Raw genomic sequence first — 20,818 nt, forward strand, 5'->3', positions numbered from 1 at the left:
GACATGAAAGCGTTTACAGGGTGAAAAAGACAAATTCAGGAGAATTTGTCTTCCTTACAAACGGTTCTGTGTTAAAACAGAACCCATTACTGAACTCGGGAAGAAAAAAACGCCAGTTCAAAATAAACTTACACAACAAATCATACTTCAAAAAATTCGTCTCCGTTTAAAAACCGAGGCACCGTTTCTCCTGCCTAAAATGCAGGTGTTCCTCGGCCGCAGCCCACACGTCTCCTCCTCAGCCTCTTCAGCATCCCGCCCCGACCGCCGGCTGGGGAGAGCCGAGCACCTCGGGCGTTAACCCCGACAAAGAGGCTGTGCGCGGCCAGGCCCGCCCCGGTCCCGCGGAGCACGGTCGGAGCTCGGGGCGGGGATGCGGCCGGGGCGACCGCGCGTAGGAGCGGGGCGGCCCCGGGTAGCGGAGCACCGCGGCGCGGCCTCCCCGGAGGGCGGGCGGGCCTCGGGCGGGGCGGCGGCTGCGCGGGCGCGGAGAAGGCCGCTGCCGCCACCCCGCGCTCCCGCACACGCAGCCGGCGGCTCGGGGCGCCGGGCACGGAAGCGCCGGGACTTCCTCCGGCGGAGGCCGCTCCCCGCGGGGCGATGCGGGCCGCCTGGGTGCTGCTGGCGGCGCTGGCCGCCCTGGCCGCCTATTACATCTACCTGCCGCTGCCCGGCACCGTGTCGGACTCGTGGAAGCTGATGCTGTTGGATGCCACCTTCCGGGCGGTGCAGCAGACGGTAAGGAAACGCCATCAGAGCCCACCGCGGGCTCGGGCTGTCCTGTGGTGCCCGGCCTACCCGGGAGGAGAGCTCGGTACCGCGTCCCCCGCCCGGGCAGGGGGCGAGCAGGTCGCAGGCTGCTCCTGGTTTTGTCCTCATTTCGGGCGAATGTGCTTTGCTCACAGCTGGCACCCAGCCGCACTGCTGGCTTTGTGATGGAGGTCTTCCTATTGTGCTGCAAGCTGTTTTCCGACCCGGGGGCTTTAGGTCAAAAGAATTAATGGCTAGTACTTCCATACACTAACTAATGCCTTAAGGAAAGAAGACAGAGAATCTATTTCAAATGTCAAAATCAAGCGGCCTGTATTTGAAACTGTATTAGTCAACAAAACCCTTTCAGAATAGCTGTTTTTGCTATAAGACACATCTCTCTTTTGTTGCTTTATGATCTCTCCCTCACTTTGTCTCACTGTGTGTGCTGGCCTGAAAAAGAGATCGCGAACTTCTGATGATGGCTTCAGCTATGAGCATGGTTTTCTGCCAGGCTGGTCTGATCTTCAACAAGGGCTGATCAGCTGTGGTCATGCCTGATTTAGGGTACTGTCTGTGTCAAAGTATTTCAGTCTTTTTTCCTAGCAGCATTTCAGTTCGTTATGTTGTCCTTAAAACCTTCAACAGCTTGCATGTTGAGAGCATCAGCAGATTCAGAAAGGATGAATTCATGGGCAGAGGGCTCATGGACAGATACTGGAAGGACTAGATGGGAAGGTGTCTTCTCTATTCCTAACAGTAACTGCGGAAGCGGGACGACAGTGTCCAGGCCTGCATACTCCCCCTGAATAGCTTCTCTGGCTGCCACTTTTGCAGTGAGTTAGGACTAGATGTAGATCGAACTGTAGATGTCCCTGTTCCTCGCAGGAGAGTTGGACTAGATGACCTTTAAAGGTCCCTTTCAACTCAAATGATTATTTGATTTTCAATAGACCACTCAACTGAGCCACTGGGATGTAAAAGAATAAAGCTTTTTGCTTATATATTCTCCCTTAAAGAAATGATACCTCTAGGACAGGGAAATTATGTAGACATAGCCTATAACAGCACAAGTTTTCCATTAAAAAGCTGTGGCTTGACATGCGCTTGCTTTGTGTTGGTAACTAAAATAACAACACATACCTTTACAGTGGAGCTGGAAGTTTAATAACTGGAAGGGCTACAATGGTCACAGCGTCCTGCCTGCAGAACACATGGTTACCTTTCTTCCAGGAACACCTGAATCAAGTCCATAACCTCTAGCTGAAGGAGATCTATCTATCTTTAGAAACTCGTGTGACTAACTCTCTCTCTATATATATACTGCTGTTGGCTTATGTACACATTCTATTTGCTTGTGGTTTGCGAGGCATAACCGGATGAGTCTCAGTGTCTCTAGGATGCAGGCTGAAGGCAATCTCGTCCCTTCTGGGGTATCCTGGAGGTCTTCCTCCCAGAGGAGCTGGCAGAATACAGCCTGCCCTGGTGGCATCCGGAGCAAACTGGCAGCACAGAGGTGCCCACATCTGTCTCCATCTCTGTTAGGGGAAAGTGGTAACTTGTTAGACAGTTGTTCCCATCTGTGGCCTTAGAAATATGATTACATACAGCAAGGAAAATATATTAAATATCAGCCACAGGCAGCTTACAAAGCACAAGAAGGAACGAGTGGCTTTTAGACAGAAGCATAAAGCATCACTGAGGCATTAGCGGTGCCCTGAACCACGGAACAGGTAACCTTTGGGGTTTTCCTTTCAGAGAGAGCAAACTGGGGTGCTATCTAAGTGTTTAGAAATCTTTCCAACACTGAGAGATTGCACAAAGTCGGGAATAAGTGACTGCCATTAAGAATGAACTGTGTGAACTGAAGCTAAGATTGTAGAAGTTAAGCCTGAGTACTTAACTGTGGCAGACAGCGTTAGTGTGTGTATATACAGTCAAGTGTATGTCCTTCTGTAGAGCTGAGCTTCCCTTTTCTTTGTCTCCCGGAGGTTGCGAGACCAAATGATTTAACGATGCTCTAAATGTGACCATTGAACTTTCACCTACTTCTGAATGTATTTTCAGCTTGCTATTTATTACTTTCCTTTGTAGGTTTGATAGCAGGCAGAAGTACGTCACTAGGTGATTTTTACTTTAATACCTCCAAAGTACACTAAAATCCCTCTTTCCAAAGCATGAAACAAACTTTATGTGCCCAAAATACAGTTGCTTCCCTATTCTGAAATAGATTTGTGCTGACTCTGACAATCGAGCGTGACAACTTCTTGTTAGGGATAATGTGCTTATTTTCTCACTCCTTTTATAAACACTACCAATAAAACACACTGAAGCTGGCACTGCTTTTCAGCGTACTAATAATAAGGTGCTGCATTTCTGCATAGAGTTTTGTCCCAGGCAGCTAATAAAATTCCTTTACAGGCTTGGGACTGACTCAGTGCCCTGGATCAGAGCAAAACCCTTTAAGTGTTTATGTATTATCATGTGGCTAAAAATGAATAATGCTTATAGGGCAATTTTCATAAGTAGGTTTCAAAACATATTACAAAAGGGAGCTGGTGCCATTGGCCTAATCTTACTTTGGGGGAAATGCAGATAGAGTGCCTTATTTGAGGTCACTGAAAATACCAGAGCTGGATGTTCAGAGCCCTATTCCTGTGCTGAGTGTAGTATGCTGTGCTGCTTTCAGAATGAAATCAGAATCTTCAGCTTCATGTTTTTAACAAATTGGTGCAAAAGTGATTAACTTAGAGTGAGAATAATGTCCTCACCTGTCTCAAAATGGGAGTTGGCCACAGTTTTATAGAGAACTGCAATGTTACACAGAAGTTTTAGGTCAGAAATGAAAGATAGTGAACACACACGTGTATATAAGACTGTTGGAACTCAGCGTCACTGAAATTTGGACAGGCACAGAAAACTACTTGGGATTATAGGACTAAGCAGTAAATTAAACCATTAGAATTGTTTTACCTCATATCGGTAAAGAAGTGCCTAAAGCAACATCTCATAATTCTGCTGTTAACAGCAGGATTGATAGAGGCATCTCTCACTTCTTTTCATTACCATTCTCCCTTCTTGGAGTAAAGAGAGCAGCATATGTTTATTCAATAAGCCCTTTGAACTAAGTTATTTCTGAAGCACGCTATCAAGGTACTTGCTATTCTGATGCATAGAAAGGAAGAAAGGATTTTATTAATTGTTTTTTCTGATTTTTTTTTAACTGGCACAGCTGTTAACAGGTTTGGAAGGGCAAGCACGTTGGCATCCAGGCTGTCAGGCAGGCATATATGGAAGAAGTTAGGCAGCTGTACAGGGGAAGAAAAGTATCCTCATACTTCTCATCAGTTAAGAAATGCTTTTATGCTGCTCTGCCACTTGCTTCCTTTTAGAATAAAATCTAGGGCATAGGACATCAACATTCAGGAGTAGAGATAACAGTAATTAGTTCCATCTAACATTTTAATATTTAATCCACCTACCCATGTATGGAGAGATGTAAATCGTAGTTGTGGTTATCCAAGTAAGCTGATATTTTTGCATGTAAGGATACAGTCTTGCAGATTGGTTTACAGTAATCCACTGTGGTCATAGATGTAGCATATAAGTAGGAACAGATACACTACAAGTCCTGTTTGCAGTAGAGACCAAAGTTATTGGCTATCTGGTCTAAAAGCAGTTCATCATGAATGAATAGGTGTAAGAATGAAACTTTACAATGAAAAAATAATAGAGCTTCTCCTAGTTGATAAACTGTAAAACAGCCTTTTTGGTTTCCTTCCAGTTATAAAGGAAATTAGAGCACTTATCTTTGAGTCCTTGAGGACTCTCTGTATAACAGTTTTCAAAAGTACATGTTAGGTACTGTGCAGTAATGCACCTGTTCTAAGAAATGGCTCTGTAAAATGAAAGAAAATAGAGGTTAACCTTTAGATGGGATAAACTTCCTGATATGCAGTCAGACCAATATGTTCTGCACACAGTAAGATGGGGAAATGAGCCTGTTTATTTTTTTTGCTAGTCTCTCACTGTCTACAAATACCGTAGCTGGCATTTTGGACTGTAATGTTACAGCAGTGTGTTTTGCAAAATGATGCCTGAACCGAGCATAATGTCATTCAGGAGCAGCAGCATCTTCTAAAGGTAGGAAATTAAGTCTTAAGAGGTTCAGCCGCCCAGTGTCAGCATCATTACTGGGTGAGTCACACATGAGACTTGGCTCAGTCCTGAGCAGTGCCTCATGTAAAAAGGCAAACAGCTCAAGCTAACTCCCAGTTCCTGATCTCAGCTAAGGTCAGAGCAGAACCTGGCATCTCACTGCTGCAAAGGCAGTGAAGGAAGCAGCTGATGTATTCAGCTTGGCGCGCTGCCTTTGTGTGCCATCTGAGTGCAACCCGCTGCAGTAATTTCAAGGCTAAAGGTCAGAGATATGTGAAGTTGGATAGTTCACATTGCCCTCAGGACAGTGTCACCTCAATCCTGATGTGCTGAGTGTTGTTTGAGATTATTAGAAATGTAGAAATTAGCAACAGAAATACACCTGTTCTGTTTTTTTTTTTTTTGGTTGGTTGGTTTGGTTTTTGTTTTTTTGTAATAGAGAGTAGGTGACTGATGCAGAGTACAAGTCTGTGAAAGAGGGGTTAAGCATAATCACAGTGATGGCTTGGGATTCTTCGTAAAGGGATCATAAAGAATGCCAAGCGACCCTGAGGAGCCACCAGAAGAATCCCACCAATTTAGGGACAGATACTGGTGATTAAAGGTGAGGTAATGGTGCCTTTCTTTAAAACTGTTCTTTGGGTTTTGTTTTTTTTTTTTTGTAGTTGTTTTTTTCTTTAATCACAACCCTAACTCCTCCTTCACTTCCTGACAGTTTTCTTCTGCGTGAAGGTAAAACGTCTCTCAGTATCTGATACCTCTCATCAAAGAATTTGCCAGGAGGAAGACAGTGGCGTAGTCCTGGCTAGGAAGATATCCTGGTAAAAGAGAAGATGGTGGCTGTGGAAGTTACTCTGTCTGATTTGTTGAAGAGCTGATGTGCATAACAGTGAGCGTAAATCACATCACTACCAAAGCAGCCATAGATGAGAGTGCCAACAACCCCAAAATGAAAAGCTGCAATCAGAACTGGGTGATAGATTGCCAGTAAGTGTGCTGCAATCTGTGCACGGTGGTTATTTGCTGAATTGGCTCAAACACCAGCAAGGTACTCACATTTGTCCTGCTCGTCCTCCTGCACGTGCAGGTCTGTCCTGCTCTATAGCATCTAAGCTCACTGGGTGCATCGGCTCCATTAGTCATCCTCATGAAGTTCACCTGCCACATTTCTTCAAGTTACCTATTTAGAAAATGATAGTGTTTATATGGTTAGAATTTTAGGTGATCCTGTGTGGAGCCAGGAGTTGGAGTCAGTGATCCTTGTGGGTCTCTTCCAACTTAGGATATTCTGTGATTCTATGACTGCGGCTGCAACACAGTCCTAGATGAGATTTAGCAACCATTAAATACAAACATATACACACAAGATACTATGGATATTTTCTTACATAAGAATTTTGTTTGTAGGAGCTCTGGACAAGGCTAGCTCTTTGCCAGCAAAAAGCACAGCCCTGATTGTTGTAAATAACAACCAAATTGGCTGATTAGATACACTTCCAAAGAATGTGCTTATGAGTCCTGGGCAGAGAAACCTGAAGAGGTAAACATAAAAGAACTGTTACTGTTCCTTTTGTGCCTTGGTGTACGAGGCATCTCTTCCATGTTATTTGATTTTTTTTATTTTTTGGTTCTTGGAAAGGATGGTCTATTGCAGAGAAAAAAGCATGAAAGCAACTGATAAACCTGCAGAGGGCCATGGTGTTCTGTGGATTAAAAAAAGCAGGGCAAAACACTTCTCAGTAAACAGCTGCAACTAGCCTTGAAAAGAAAACATTTCTGATTCCAGGGAACATGTGGTAATCATGTCTACAAAGAATGTGGATAAATGGCCTTTTGCAGCACAGTCAGCCTGAAAAGAATTACACAAACGATTTTTTTTGCCTGGCAGCATTTCCCATTAGTTACCTTCCCTGGGAACCTCTATAGGGCACATGGAAGATCATTTGCTGGGTGAATCAGTGGCAGCCCAATAAACTGAATGACGATTTATTAATAGGTGTATTGGGCTTCAAGTTTCAATCTTGAATGTTGTTTTCCTATGGAAATTTTTAAGTAACAGTGTGAGAAAAGCATGGCCTGAGATTCAAAGATACAGTCTTGTGGATTCAACATTTCTGCCCGCTGGGTGGGTACTCGTGTTTTTTACTCCCAGAGAAAAGAGCTTAAGTATGCAGAAACGATAATCCATCAACAAAGCAGCAAACATACCAAGATTTGGATTCTCACCAAACTGTTTCAGCAGGGTAACCTTACCACAAGCCAAGCAGGAATAGAAAGTAATTCTGTACATTTTTGTTTTGGAATTGGATTCCTCTCTCCCCACTCACATTACCACTCCATTGTACTTGGCAGTCAGAGACCATTTTGGGAGAAATCTCAGTCTAAAATCTGCAGTGGAATGAGGGCTGCCTCGGGGTCTTTTTCACACAGCATCTACTGAAAGCTGAGTCATACGCATTTGTTTGCTTACATTTAAACTAACCATAGTGGATTTAAAAGCCACATGTAAGGACAGTGACTACAGACCCAAGGGAGCAGATCCTTTTTGGCATAAATATTGCTGAATGCAGGAAGTCTCCCAGTTGATAGGAGGTGCTTCAAAATTTGCTTTTCCTCTGGAGGATGTGTTGACAGCAGTGGTGTTCCTCTGTTAGCTGTCCCTTCTCTTTGAGAAGACTTCCCTAACAGAGACACAGACTTTACACTGAAAGGGACTGTGGAAAATGGTAGTGCAGAAGGACAGTGAAGAAAACCAAAGCAAGAAAATGAAATCTCTCTCCTTGTGATCATATAAATCAGAAAGAGACTGTGAAACTCTCACTTGGAAAATCACATTTATCACACAGAATCTGACTTGGCAACTATCTGTTCTTGGCAGTATTAATGTTGTTAGACTGATACCTGAATGACCATTCTCTCCCTCTCCCTGGTACTGGACTTGTTTAATTCATACTAGGAGGCTTGCACTGTACTGGTGATAGCAGCAGAATTAAAACACTGAAGTAGTTATGGGTTGACAAGTTGCACATGGGAAGCAGGTCATGAGCATTTAGGCTGAAGGAGCGCCTTAGATCTCAGGTTTATTTGCTTAGAGAAACAGGTTTGTTTAGGGGAAAGTTAAAAAGAGAATCCTGGCTGTTCAGAAGGGATAAAATTTTATCCTTCTACCGTAAGGGGACAGAAAGTTGAGATCTTTCTTCATTTTCTTACTGTTTTACACACCCACACAGAAGAAGTAACACGCTTGAGTCTCTGGGGAAGAAATCACAGATCTGCCACAGCTCTTCAATAGCATTTCAGTTCTTTTCCAATTCAGCAGGCAAATACAGGGCGAGCCAGTAAATAAGCACTGTATTCCTTTGAGACTGCTCCTGTTTGCAGATGCCTTTGCAATCACTGAGAACTTAATTTGGAAATGCAAAGACTTACGCTTTGGGGTGGAATAAGAGAAATAGTTTGCATATTTCTTACCTTACCACCTCAAAAATGTTGACTGTGTGGTATCGCCCTCTACTGGCACCGGTCTGAGGAGCTTTGCACGTACAAAAGTGGAATCTGCTGGTCAGTCAGGCTTGTCCCTTTTGGAGCTGTCATTCAAAGGCAGAAATGTCCTTTATTGCCAGGGTTTTGTTCTAATACAGCTTTAAAAACATTACAGGTTTTGATATTCATTCATTTTCTGATGAATATTCTAAGAACTTATATATGTTTTCATACAGAAGCTGCCTTTTGAAGATGGTTGCATCAATGCAGCATCATGATATGCTCTGAAGTAACTAACCTTTCTTTTTTTTTCCCCCCAAAGTGTCACTTGATTCACTACCTGAGACTCAGCCATCACTTGATAGTTCTGAATTATTTGATTTGTACATTTGACAAGCTGAAGTCTGTCTCTTCTGAACCCATTAACATAACGGATGTTGTTTTCGATGGTGTGGAAGTCAGAGTGTTTGAACCTCCTGCAAAGCAAGATGAACCACTGAAGCGCAGTGTTGTTTACATCCATGGAGGCGGCTGGGCCTTGGCAAGTGCAAGTACGTGTCTGTTGGTAACTAAATGGGATTCTGGGCTGGTTTCCTTCCAGCAGGAGAAACCAAAAGCTGTTTTTCCTGCCAGGAGATGACAGTTTTGCAGAGACATACCTGAATTCAGTAGTAACCATCTCCATTCTGGTGGGGCAGATGTAAGGAATCAGGATAAAAATATACAGTGGATGCACTGGAAAAATATATACCTTATCAGGACGTGCACTGGAAGAAAACCAAAGGATTAATTTTGTAACATCACAACAGGACAAATTACACAATATACAAAACAAACAATTACACAAAGAGCAGACTGAACAAATTTGCATGCAGGAACATCGCTAATATTTGGCTACCAATGGTGTGTATTTGGGAATACATACTGCTGATTCCAGAAAACAGGCAGCATGACCAAGGATATGGCTAGAGTTGGGTCCCTTACTTCCAACCTTATGGAATCTACTGTGATCATGAGCAGAAGCTACCTTGAAAATTAACAGTATTGACTTTCTCTGATGTTTGTGGCTTCCAAGTTAATTGTAGTAAGGTATAGCTGTGGACAACAATAAGCTGATCCTTCCACATCTCACAACAGGAGAAAAGCCCTGGAAAAAGTAGGGGCCTGCAGTTCTCACAGCTGCTCTGAGGCAAAGATCAAGAATGGGTAGGAGTCTTTGTCCTTCCCCATTGCTTCTGGGACAACATGAAGGCCTCACAACCCTGATGCATTCTGTAGAAGGGGAAAAAATTCAGTGGGCTTTTCTGAAGTGTTCCAAAACATGCAAGAGATTGTACTGATTGCATTAAGACTATGTATGTATAAAACCACCTATACCACGACTTAAGTGAGATTTAGTGTCCTAAATAACTTCAAAATCTGGTCTTCACAAACCTTTAGAAATAGCAGTCTCATTGCCCTATAGCAGTTTAAAAAATTTGCTCCTCTTCTCACAGAGAAATTGAGCTTTGAGATGAGTTTTCTTAGGCCTACATAAGGGATGTTTGTTAGAGTCCTGCCCATATCATTTGTTCTGTAACAGTTTGCGTAAGACTTGCTGTACAAATAGCTTACATTAAATCACAGTGCTTTGTTTGACTATATGTAACTCAGCTATCCTCAAGTCCGAGATGCAGAAATTAATGGCACAAATGTTACAGCTAAATACTAAATTCTAAGACTAAATACTTTATAAAACACTTAGTGTCCCAGTATATTTTATGGTACCAGGAATCAATGATTAAGTAATTGGAAAGGAATAAAATTAAGGAAAATCAGTCTACTGACAAACAGGATAACCTTGATTAATCCTCTGTTAAATAAGTAGTTCACTTGACATTAATAGGGCAGCTCATTTGATTCAAGGCAATACATGTTATAATAAAATGAACAAAAATCAGTGACTCATATGGTAAAAACTGTTTCCGGATGCAGTGGCCCCAGGCCACCGGGTACCCTGAATGTACCTGTTGTGAGAACTGTGATAGGTGGGTGAAATGACAAGCCCCAAGTCACCAAGAAACAGATGAGGGGAAAAAAAACATCAGACCGCAGGACTTCTCATGGAGTGAATTGTGTTCCTTCTGCTAGAACGTACATTTGGAACGTCATCTGGTTTAAGCTGATTTCATTTACTTCTGTTTGTTAGGAGTCTTTATGTTTTCTGAGAAGGCTCTCTGTTGTGGTTTAAGCTGGCAGGTGCCCGAGCACCACACAGTTCTTTGCTCACTCTCCCTTCCCAGTGGGATGGGGGAGAGAATTAAAAAAGGAAAGGAAGGGAAGGGAAGAGAAGGGAAGGGAAGGGAAGGGAAGGGAAGGGAAGGGAAGGGAAGGGAAGGGAAGGGAAGGGAAGGGAAGGGAAGGGAAGGGAAGGGAAGGGAAGGGAAGGGAAGGGAAGGGAAGGGAAGGGAAGGGAAGGGAAGGGAAGGGAAGGGAATTAGAACTTATGGGTTAAGATAAAACTATTCACTAAGATAGAGGAAAGGATAACATTTATTGTATGTATATAAACATAAATTTATAAATGTTTATAATAAATGACGCACAAGCAATTGCTCACCAGCCACCAAGCAGTGCCCAGCTAGCCCGAGCTGCCCAAGCAGTGGAACAGAGCCCTGTTCCAAACCATTCAAAACTCCTTCCTCACGATGTCATATGGTATGGGATGGCCCTTTGGCCAGTTTAAGTCAGCTGTCCTAATTCAGTTCCCTCCCACATCCTTGGGCCCTTCACTGAGAATGGCCTTGGCTCTGTAGAGCACTGCTTAAGCAGCAACTATAAACATCGGTGCGTTGCCAACATTGTTTTTTGTCCCAGAACCAAAAACATAGCATCATACCAGACACTCTGAAGAAAACAATTCCATCCCAGCTGAACCTAAGACACTTAGGTATGGCTTTGTCAAATACTGCCATAAATGGACTTGCACGTACCTAACGCTATGTCCTTTTGTTCCAGGAACGAGCCTTTATAACAACCTCTGCAGAATCATGGCTGAGTCTCTCAATGCTGTGGTTGTCTCAATTGAGTGAGTAATCTAAAATTAATTATGCAATTCTAAGGTATTAAAAATATGCTATGTAGTTCTTCTAGCTTTGCCCTTTTCCCTTGTTACTGACTTGTATATAAGGCTTTAAACTTGGACAATAATTCTTTACCAGTCTGATATTATTATCCTTTTAGAATAACAAATTAGAACGGAATCAAAAGTTCACTTGGATTTCTGTTTCTTTTAGAAGTCATTTCAGAGGGCAGAAATGTGGGAGAAGAGTAGGATTTTTAATCACTTGGACAAAACACTGAAATGCAAATTTTACATCTAGTGCATCTCACAAATGTATCTGCTTGAGGGAGCGCACCTAAAACCTGAGATCACTCAATTAACTTCAGTTTTAATTCTGTTAATGCTTGTCAGAAACAGTTTTGTTACATACCTGAAGGAAGGCCGAACCACATCCCTCTGACTCCCTATGGAGCAAAAGAGAATTTTTCATCTATAACTGAAGGTATATTACACATAAAAAACGAACATCTGACATCTGTCTCAAAACCACCATTTCTAAGGCACTCAGAGCAAGCGTCTGGAACCTAAAAATTAGCAAATCATTTTTTACTGCTCATTAACCAAAATACACAGCGAAGCATGGCAGTTCCTGCTGTTCTCTCAAGCACCCACTGTTGAAGTCATCTCATTTCAGCCCTGTACTCCACTCAAGAGCAGGAGACTGCCAGGGTGCTAGACAGCAGAGAAGCAGCACTGGTTTTTTCACTAGCTGAACAATTCCAAAGTAAACAAACCTCTCAGCTGGCTAACTGAATTACTGAGATGACTCCAACTTGAGTGGTACTTTTCCCACCCTTATTGTCAACTTCAATATTTTCTTTTGCAAAACCAATCACTTGATACAACTACTCAAGGCTCTGATTTGCAGTTGATTACATACCAGGCTCTGTGATCTAATTACAATTTAATTATATGGAGTTGGTGCTACTGATTCTCAGTAGGTATTGTAGTGTACTTTAATGGTTCGCTTTTTTACTGCTTTGTTGTTTATTAGTAGAAAAAAAAATAAAAAGGAAAAAAGCAGGCAAGTATCAATCACAGTATTGGAAAGTTCCTAGTTACTCATTTTCTCACTTAAGGTGATATAATACTGGCTGTTCCTCAGAGTTGTTTGTCACCTCTCCTTAGCCATTATCTCTTTCAATCAAGGCATTTATTTTCAGTTACTGAAGTCTAATTAGATTTTCTTCATTGGTTGAGTTGCACATCTCACGTTTGTGATCTATACACAACATTACCTGGTTCTGCAAGGCCTAGTTCGCTCAGGCCTCTCCCATACGACTTCATAGCTGATGTGATATATATTGTTCACTGAAAGCAGGACAGATTTGATGTTTGAAACACTTGATGTAAATTAACTTAATTTTTTTTTTTTGCACGTACCATATTTTTTAGCTTAGATTCCAAAGAATAGCACTTTAGACCAAGAAACAGTATTTTGTTTTGCTTCAGAAGTAATGGCAAGACTATTTCTTCACTTTGAACTAAAAGACATCTCTGTAATGACATTAGCTTTTGTCAAGCTTTTGACAGTAGAAATATTTTCTCAAAACATTATAAATTAGCTCTGCTGAGAATATGTAAAATTCATTAAGGATACAAAAACTGCAACCAGAAAGATGTGCTTTGCACCATAAGGCCCAGTAACAACTCTTAGATTACAAATGATTCAGTAAATACAAACTGACTTCCCCTACGCTGTTATTAAGGAACTGAGAAAATGTAGTAAACAGGTTTCAGCTGCTGCTGCTCCACTTGGGTATTGCATATATCCCTGCCTCTCTCCTTGATAAAGGAGAATAATTATTGAGTCTGTTGGATTAGTATAAATCATTATATTACTTCACTTCCTGGGTACTGTTAATTTCCTGGAGCAGAGGTACAGAACTACCAAGGTGTTTGTCTCAGCTGAGTCTGCTGGGCGTCACTCTCCTTCACAGCAGTTAAGGTGGGGAGCTGAGATCAAAAACAGGCCAACAGGAATAACTCCCTTGCCAAGGATATTTTTAATATTAATTCGCTTTTATAATGTGTGATGAAGTCCTCTGTTGGGAAAGTGCTGCACAATACTATACCATCTTGGTGTTATTCATATCTAATAGGTCCTTATAAACCTTTTGGAGTAAGAACGTTAATTATAAGGTTAAGTATTACACACCTCATTTTTTCTATAGTATTTATCCTAATGAAGTAGTTATTTGCCACTAAGATGTATCTGGTAATATTTCTTGATCAGGAGAGAGAAGTGCAGTAACTAATAATTGTCTCTTACCTTCCTTCTTTTGTAGATACAGGCTGGTACCAGAGGTGTGCTTCCCTGAGCAATTCCACGATGCTCTTCGTGCTACAAAGCATTTCTTGCAGCCTGATGTCTTAGCTGAGTATTCAGTTGACCCAAATCGAATTGCAATTTCTGGCGATAGTGCAGGAGGAAATTTGGCTGCTGCTGTGTGTCAGCAGGTAACATCCAGTGTCAGTGATGTATTACACTATAACAATCCCTAACTCAATGATGCATATAGGTTGACAGGTTCTTTGTGCTGCATCATCACAAGGTGATGTGCCAGCGTCAGAGGCAGAGTAGTAGCTTCCTCTATTGAAAACCAGCATCTTGTCATTTTAGAGAAGAAAAACAAGTCAATTGCATGAGTCAAGCAGCTTGCCATATCTTAGTGCAGTTATGAGTTCTTATGGGCCAAATTTTAAGCACAAGGAGCTAAATGATTCCTTTTAACCCCTTTTGCTGAGAAATTCTTTGTTTGCCTAAGTAGGTAACTAGCTACATTCATAACTTATTAATTTATCTTCCTATTTTCAAGTGCTTATCACAGAAAAATATGTTCTTATTACCTCCCGATACAAATGAAGGACAATAAATATATAATACATGAAGGTTTAAATTGCCTTCCTGCAGCATTTCACAATTAAGAAATTTTCCTTTGTGTATCTCCAGCTTAAACATAATCTGAATTTAATCTACTAAAGACTTTAAAGGCAGCCTGGGGCAAGTAATAGTATCATTCATGGTTGAGTGAAAAATTATTAGTTTTTTTGTATTGCCATAAACCATTGGTGATAAGAAGGTACATAGCCTACTCAGGCAACTAATTATCATGACAACCTTGCTCAGACAACTAATTATCATGACAATCTTGCGGTATTGAATTAGCAAGGAAAAATTAATAAGGCATTGAAAGTCTTTGTCTTGAGGACTGATCAACAGGATAGAGCTGTGTTTTGAAAACAGCATTCATAATTCATTTCCACGATGCTGAGTTCTTTTTAAATCAGTGATTTAAGAGTGTGTCGGCAGAGGTTAAATACACGAAGGTTCTTCTGCCTGAAAGAGACAAGATGAGATACAATACAGATTTGTGTATCTTGAGTTGAAGGTGAATGAAAAAAAGCTTCTGCTGATTCTTCCACTAAAGGGATTAGGGGATACCTACTATACTTTGTAGGCTCAAATCAAATGCAGATGGTAGGTTCTAGTCCAGCACAGAGGCTCTACTGCACACAAAGCCTTTGCTAGAGAAAACCAGATGCCAACAGTTTGCAAAAGCTAAAAAAAATAATTTAGATAAATTCATGGAAGAAAAATCCTTGCAAAGCTATTAAAAGTTTAGATAGCTCCTTTGATCAATAAATCCTTCAACTGTAAACCGTTCAACTGGGAAAGTGTGTTAGAAGAATAATTTACTGTTGTTGTTTTTTTTTTTATATCTGCTACTGATTTCTGTTGGAAACAGGATACTGGAACTGTCCTGAGCGATCATCATTACAAGAAAAGAAAAAGATCAGGCTGCTAGCATTTTAGACAAAACAAGAGCTTTATCTGCCAATGGAATTGCATAAGAACAGAATCTTGCCTAAGAATTATCAAGTGGTTGTTTGTGTGAAGGTCAAGGTTGATATTGTAATGTTTATTTTCTTCATAATCACAATTCTATCCCGTTCTTCCCACAGCTTAGCAAAGATGAGCTTTTGATCGTCAGACCAAAACTGCAGGCATTAATTTACCCAGTCCTTCAGGCATTTGACTTCAATACACCTTCCTATCAGCAGAACATGAATATGCCTGTTCTTCCTCGTTATGTCATGATTAACTACTGGATAGACTATTTCAATGGTAATTATGACTTGGCTCACTCACTGCTGATTAACAACCACACTGCTCTTGATGTACATCAAGCTCTGACTTTCAGAGGACGTCTGAACTGGACATCTCTACTGCCCTCATCGTTCAAAAAGAACTACAAGCCTGTAGTACAAACCACAGGCAATGCTGAAATAATCCAGGAGATACCAGCACTGCTTGATGTGCGAGCAGTCCCGCTGCTTGCAGAAAATGAGACTTTGCAGCTGCAGCCAAAGACTTATATCCTGACTTGTGAGAACGACGTCCTGAGAGATGATGGGGTGATGTATGCCAAGAGGCTGGAGAATGCTGGTGTGGAAGTCACACTTGATCACTTCGATGACTGCTTTCATGGCTGTATGATATTCACAATTTGGCCTACTGATTTCTCTGCAGGAGTTCAGACCAGAAACAGCTATATAAAGTGGCTGGATGAAAACCTCTGAGGAGAGAGCTTCTCTAGAAGACACCGTGCTCAGCTCTGTGTCTGTTCTTGTTAAAGAGCAATCAATGAAAAAGTGCACTTTTCCAAATTATGATTTCATCCATTCAGCTGCAACTGGGGGGTGGCTGCAGACCACAGACCACTGACTGTAGCATTTACCTGCTCAATTGGCCTTGCCCAGCAAAATACTTTCTGACATATTTTTCAGACTTCGGTTCTTTTTTTCCTTTCAGATGACTTCTCAGCCACAAACAAACGTTAAGCATGGAGATCAGTGTTCCTGTCACATTCTTAACTGGCTAAAACTTTCGAGCTTTTTCTCTTAATTAGGCATAAAGGCCACAACTTTAGAAAGGGGCCAGGTAAAGCCAAGCACCTACATCTACGTCTGAATGCGTATAAAAAGGGAGAGCTAAATTTCAGCAGTGTTGAGCACTTGTTGATAGAGAAGAAAAGCCTGAGCCCTCTCACTTTTGACAGCAGAAACACACATTTGTATATCAGGAATGGATTTAGGTGTTGGCTTTTAGGCACACAGAGAAATGGTTCTTAAATTAAAAATAATAAAAATTGCTTTTCTGGGCAGTAAAGATTATGCTTAGCAAGTCTCGTGGCCAGACACATAATTCAGCTTTGGAATTCAATCTTCACGGACTTTTAGTGGCTTATATTTTATAAAAGCACAGAACAGAATATATTTTCAGTATTTTAAATTAAAAAACGTTATAGCATATATAGAAATACGAAGAATAAAACGCATAGCTGCAGAATCTAGGTTGATTATGTGAGTTTCAAAGCTGACTACTTGGCTGGGAGTATGACACTGACAGTTTTTAAAGCCTCAGTTTTGTGACCTCCTTACAGAAAATACTGAGCGTGCTAAAAGTAATCTGCTGTGTGGTTTGCACTAATGTTTGTAATTAATAGTACAAGTCTTTGTTCGTTGACTTTCTTTTGTGCTAGTAGCGTTTATTGTGTTTCATGCTTCCTGGAAGGAGGGAAACAGCAAGCAGAAGTGGGCTCTAATCTGTACTGGAGACTTCCATTGGAACTTTGCTGCTATACCTCCCCTGTTAGAGTGTTAGAGTGAACCTGAAGTGCTAGCTAAGATGATCTAGCCATTGTGTAGCACATCTCTGCGGTTTGAACCACTCTTTAATATTCAGAGATGCAGAATAGCAAAGTGAAACCACTTACAACTGTGTCTGTCTTCCAGGATGTTTACTGCTTGCAGAAATGAAGGCTGTATAAAAACATTGTGCCTGGCATATCTAGGCAAAGACAATGGCTGTCCCGTGACTAAACTAGGGGATTAAATCCATTGTCAGCTTTACTGCTGACTTCCTGTAGGAACCCAGGAGAACAACATAATCTCCTTGTGCCTCACTTTCTTCCCCTGTGAAACAGGGAGTAGTCATTTCCTACCTCACAATGGAGTTGTGAAGCCGAATTCACAGACATTAGTGAAGCACAGGGATGCATCACCGAATAGCAGGCACTGAACAGACCCCTCAGCTTTTAACTGTCCATCACTCTTTAACAGCTGTCTCAGAGCACTCTGCCCCATTGCAGGCAGCGCTGCTGGATTGCCTGTCCTCCTAAGAAGGGAGCCGACTTCTATCCTGCCTTGTGTGAAAGACCAGGAAGCTGAGGGCTCTTGCCTGTTGGGGGATCAGAACAAAAGCAGTGTCCTGAGATTATTTCTGAAAATAAGAAACAACAGCAACAACAACAAAGCCTGGTAATAAAGCCACCTTCTCTGATTAAAAATATATACAGAACAGTCTACTTTCACTGATGCATAACTTAAATAGGAGAATGGCTTTACTCAATCACCGCGTCCTAAAAACACCAGGTTGTTAACGTTGCTGTATGTATTAAGCTGCTAATGAGACAAAGCCTCAATGTAGACTCAGTCATGCAGGCTGAACTAATTTCTGAGCATAGGTTCATGTGGAGGTCACAAGCCAAAGCTGTTTCAACAGTGGCCCAGGTTCTTTGTCAAATTAGATCGTTACAAGACTCGGTGGAATTAGAGCAGCCAAGTGACAATTCAAATCAGAATAAACTTTGGCCTACATATCCCCTTAACACTGCAGAAGTATTCCATTTTTTTTTGCTTATAGATTTAAGTCGTCTGTCTTCCCTTCCTCCCCCATAGACACAACTTCAGTAGACACAATTTATGCTTAAAAGAGATACCAAAGTTCTGTCCATTCATAAATTACTGATCTTGCAAAGGAGTCTGCACCAGTGTGCATTTCACTGCATGCAAACAGCTCCACTTACTTGAGTTCAGACCATGACTTAGACTCAAATTATGTTTTTCACTGAGTTGTAACAATAAGGTTCTCCTGGCTTTCCCACTCAGAGGAAACCTATGTCAGAAGAGGTGTAATTTATATTAACTTGCAGTCTTTAAAAGAGAGTAGTTGTAATACTGGAAAAAAGTGGTTAATATTCTTACCAATTCTGTGGCAACTACCTTACATGAGAGCAGGCTGCAGAGCTTTAGATCAACCTTTGTTTATAGCTAAGTTATAAATACCTGCTATGAAGTTATAATGTAATCACTGCTGTATTTTTTTTTAACTGAAATGGAGAGCTGGAATATATATTCCTGGAGTTGGTTGTATATTTCCTTCATGCACTGAAGCACATTAAGTCTTGGCACAAGAAGTGGTAGTAAGTGTATAACTGGATTGAATGTATTTACTAAGTCATCACCAGCTTGACGTGACATCCAAGATGGCAGCACAGCTTGGATGAGATGTTACAGTATTAACTAGTTCTGGCAAAGTACCCTGACTGCTTTTACCATGCAGCCATATGGTTTAGTACATAATGGCTGCAAAGATGCATTGCGTTTCCTATTGCATACAAGAAGAGGTAAAGTTACAGCTGTAAGAAGACCTTTTGGTATGTAGCTGCACAGGACACTTGATTAAATTCAGTGTAAACCTTGAAGTAAGCGTTAGTTACATTCTCACCTTTCCTCCTGCTTGGTTCTCCCATGCAGGCAGTCACAGAGTTGAAAGTTCAGCATTGCTTCCAGCTGAACTGCTGCAGTCACCCAAGCAGAGCACTAACAGCATTTTTACTGAGGTCTGGTGCCTGCAAGCAAGAGATTGATGTTACTGCATGTTAAAAAAGCTTTATTTGTTTATGTGGTGCTTTGTTTCTTTAATGATCCTCGTTTGGAAAGAGCCTTACAGTCTCCTGAAGTGTTTTTGTGGATGTAAGTAGCACCTTCACTCCTTTAGTTTCACAAAGCAGTTTATGGCACCTGGCACATGGAGGATCAGATGCAGAAATCCTTCTAACACTGTTTCACAAGTGTTGTGAGAAGTCTGCCTTCTAAATTTGTCTCATTACCTTTCCATTAAGCAGGCATGGGAAGCTACTTTCTGAAGATGATTTTTTCTCCCTCCTCCTACAATTAACATCATAAGCTTTAAAGACAAAGCCTGCATAACACGAACCCATGGTCACTTCAACCCTACTTCATGGATGTGGGCACTGTATTAGCAGTTCCCCAATGGTTTCAGCCAATATTCACAGAACTAAATGAAGTTTTTGTTTGTGCAGCTTAGGACCTCTTACAGAATAGGAGTTGAGCATTTCTCAAAACCCAAACCAAAATGAAAGTGTGTAACGGCGCATAAAGATCACTAATCATATCAATTTGTATACATGCATTTGTATCAATGGGTACATTTCTAATCTCTGATTAAACTTTATGAGAAAGTTCCTCAAATAGAGATGTTGGATTAACCTGACGAGCCTGTTAAGCTGCTCAGATCTGTAAGCTGGTGTGATTAGGTCTCTTATTTATGATGTTCAAAAACCCCAAGTGCAGCATACTTGATGTAAATGCGTTCAGTAGCTTACATGTGACTGTTTGTTTGCTTCTTTCCCTGTGCAGGGCAAAGATCTTGTCAGATCTAATTAGCAAGTGCGATTCAAACATGCTATCAAAATGAAGAACAAATAAAGTGATGTATCTGCTGTTTTTCTCAAGACCACTGCTTTTTCTTTTCTCTTTTTTCTAGACGTGCAACACCTCCAATTTGAGTTTTCACTGAGAAGAGGTCAGTGACAGTTCCAAAATGCTGAATCCACACCGGGGTGGATGTTTGCAGAGCAGGAAGCCTTGTTTGCGTGTCCATGCTCTGTGTGCGTGACCTTCTCTTCCTCGATATCTGTCAAACAATAAATGCTGACTACATTTGCTTGCATTGGATAATGCACGATGCCTGCACGAGTGCTGTTGCTCTCTCCAGGACAGGCAGCTGAGCTCACATCCCTCATTTTGCTCTACGAACAGATGTTATGTGCTAATAGATGATCAGTTTGAAATCAGTTTTATCCGGTGTACGTCCTCGTTCCATTTTCATACCTGTTTGCCTTTGCCTAGTGCTCAGAAGCCTCCTTGGAGCAGGACCAGGCGCTATTTTGTTAGTCTCCAGGAGCAGCGCGTGTTCTCTGCTTGCTTCTAATTCCTCCTTTTTCTCTGGCACCAGTCCAGCTGTATTTCTTTCTTTCATAAGGGTCGTTTAACTCTTTGGCAGCACATCACAAAATAGCCCAGGACTGCCTTCTACTCCTCACATCAATCCAATCTTCTTTTCCACCGTGGTTTTCTGCAGCATTTCAAAGCGTTTATCAGCTATTCAACGAGAAGAGAGGTAAAAGAAAAAGCAAATAGAAATGCTGCAGCCTCCCCTTTAAAACTGCTCCT

General features: G+C 41.5%; 1 protein-coding gene across 5 annotated transcripts; it reads left to right on the plus strand.

The window, feature by feature from the left end:
• The first annotated feature begins 520 nt into the window (after positions 1-520).
• Positions 521-20,097, plus strand: NCEH1 (neutral cholesterol ester hydrolase 1). Of its 5 annotated transcripts, XM_046898491.1 has the most exons (7): positions 521-738; positions 5,624-5,895; positions 6,316-6,448; positions 8,714-8,942; positions 11,389-11,458; positions 13,783-13,954; positions 15,461-20,097. In XM_046898491.1, exons 5-7 carry the CDS (start codon positions 11,421-11,423, stop codon positions 16,076-16,078), a joined length of 828 nt encoding a protein of 275 aa, XP_046754447.1. In that variant the 5' UTR covers positions 521-738; positions 5,624-5,895; positions 6,316-6,448; positions 8,714-8,942; positions 11,389-11,420; the 3' UTR covers positions 16,079-20,097. The 5 variants fall into 5 exon arrangements, with proteins under 5 accessions (XP_046754447.1, XP_046754448.1, XP_015147195.1 ...); XM_046898492.1 differs by lacking the exon at positions 6,316-6,448 and having other exon boundaries at positions 5,624-5,956; XM_015291709.4 differs by lacking the exon at positions 6,316-6,448.
• Positions 20,098-20,818: the final 721 nt, after the last annotated feature.

This window comes from Gallus gallus, chromosome 9, assembly GCF_016699485.2.
Source record: "Gallus gallus isolate bGalGal1 chromosome 9, bGalGal1.mat.broiler.GRCg7b, whole genome shotgun sequence".
Lineage (NCBI taxonomy): Eukaryota > Metazoa > Chordata > Aves > Galliformes > Phasianidae > Gallus > Gallus gallus.

Excerpts from the sequence above, each read along its gene's own strand:
- NCEH1 (XM_040706077.2), top strand. The coding sequence starts at position 601 with ATGCGGGCCGCCTGGGTGCTGCTGGCGGCGCTGGCCGCCCTGGCCGCC. Across the intron at positions 8,943-11,388 it reads CTGGGCCTTGGCAAGTGCAA|GAACGAGCCTTTATAACAAC; the intron begins GTACGTGTCTGT and ends CTTTTGTTCCAG. Across the intron at positions 13,955-15,460 it reads CTGCTGCTGTGTGTCAGCAG|CTTAGCAAAGATGAGCTTTT; the intron begins GTAACATCCAGT and ends TTCTTCCCACAG.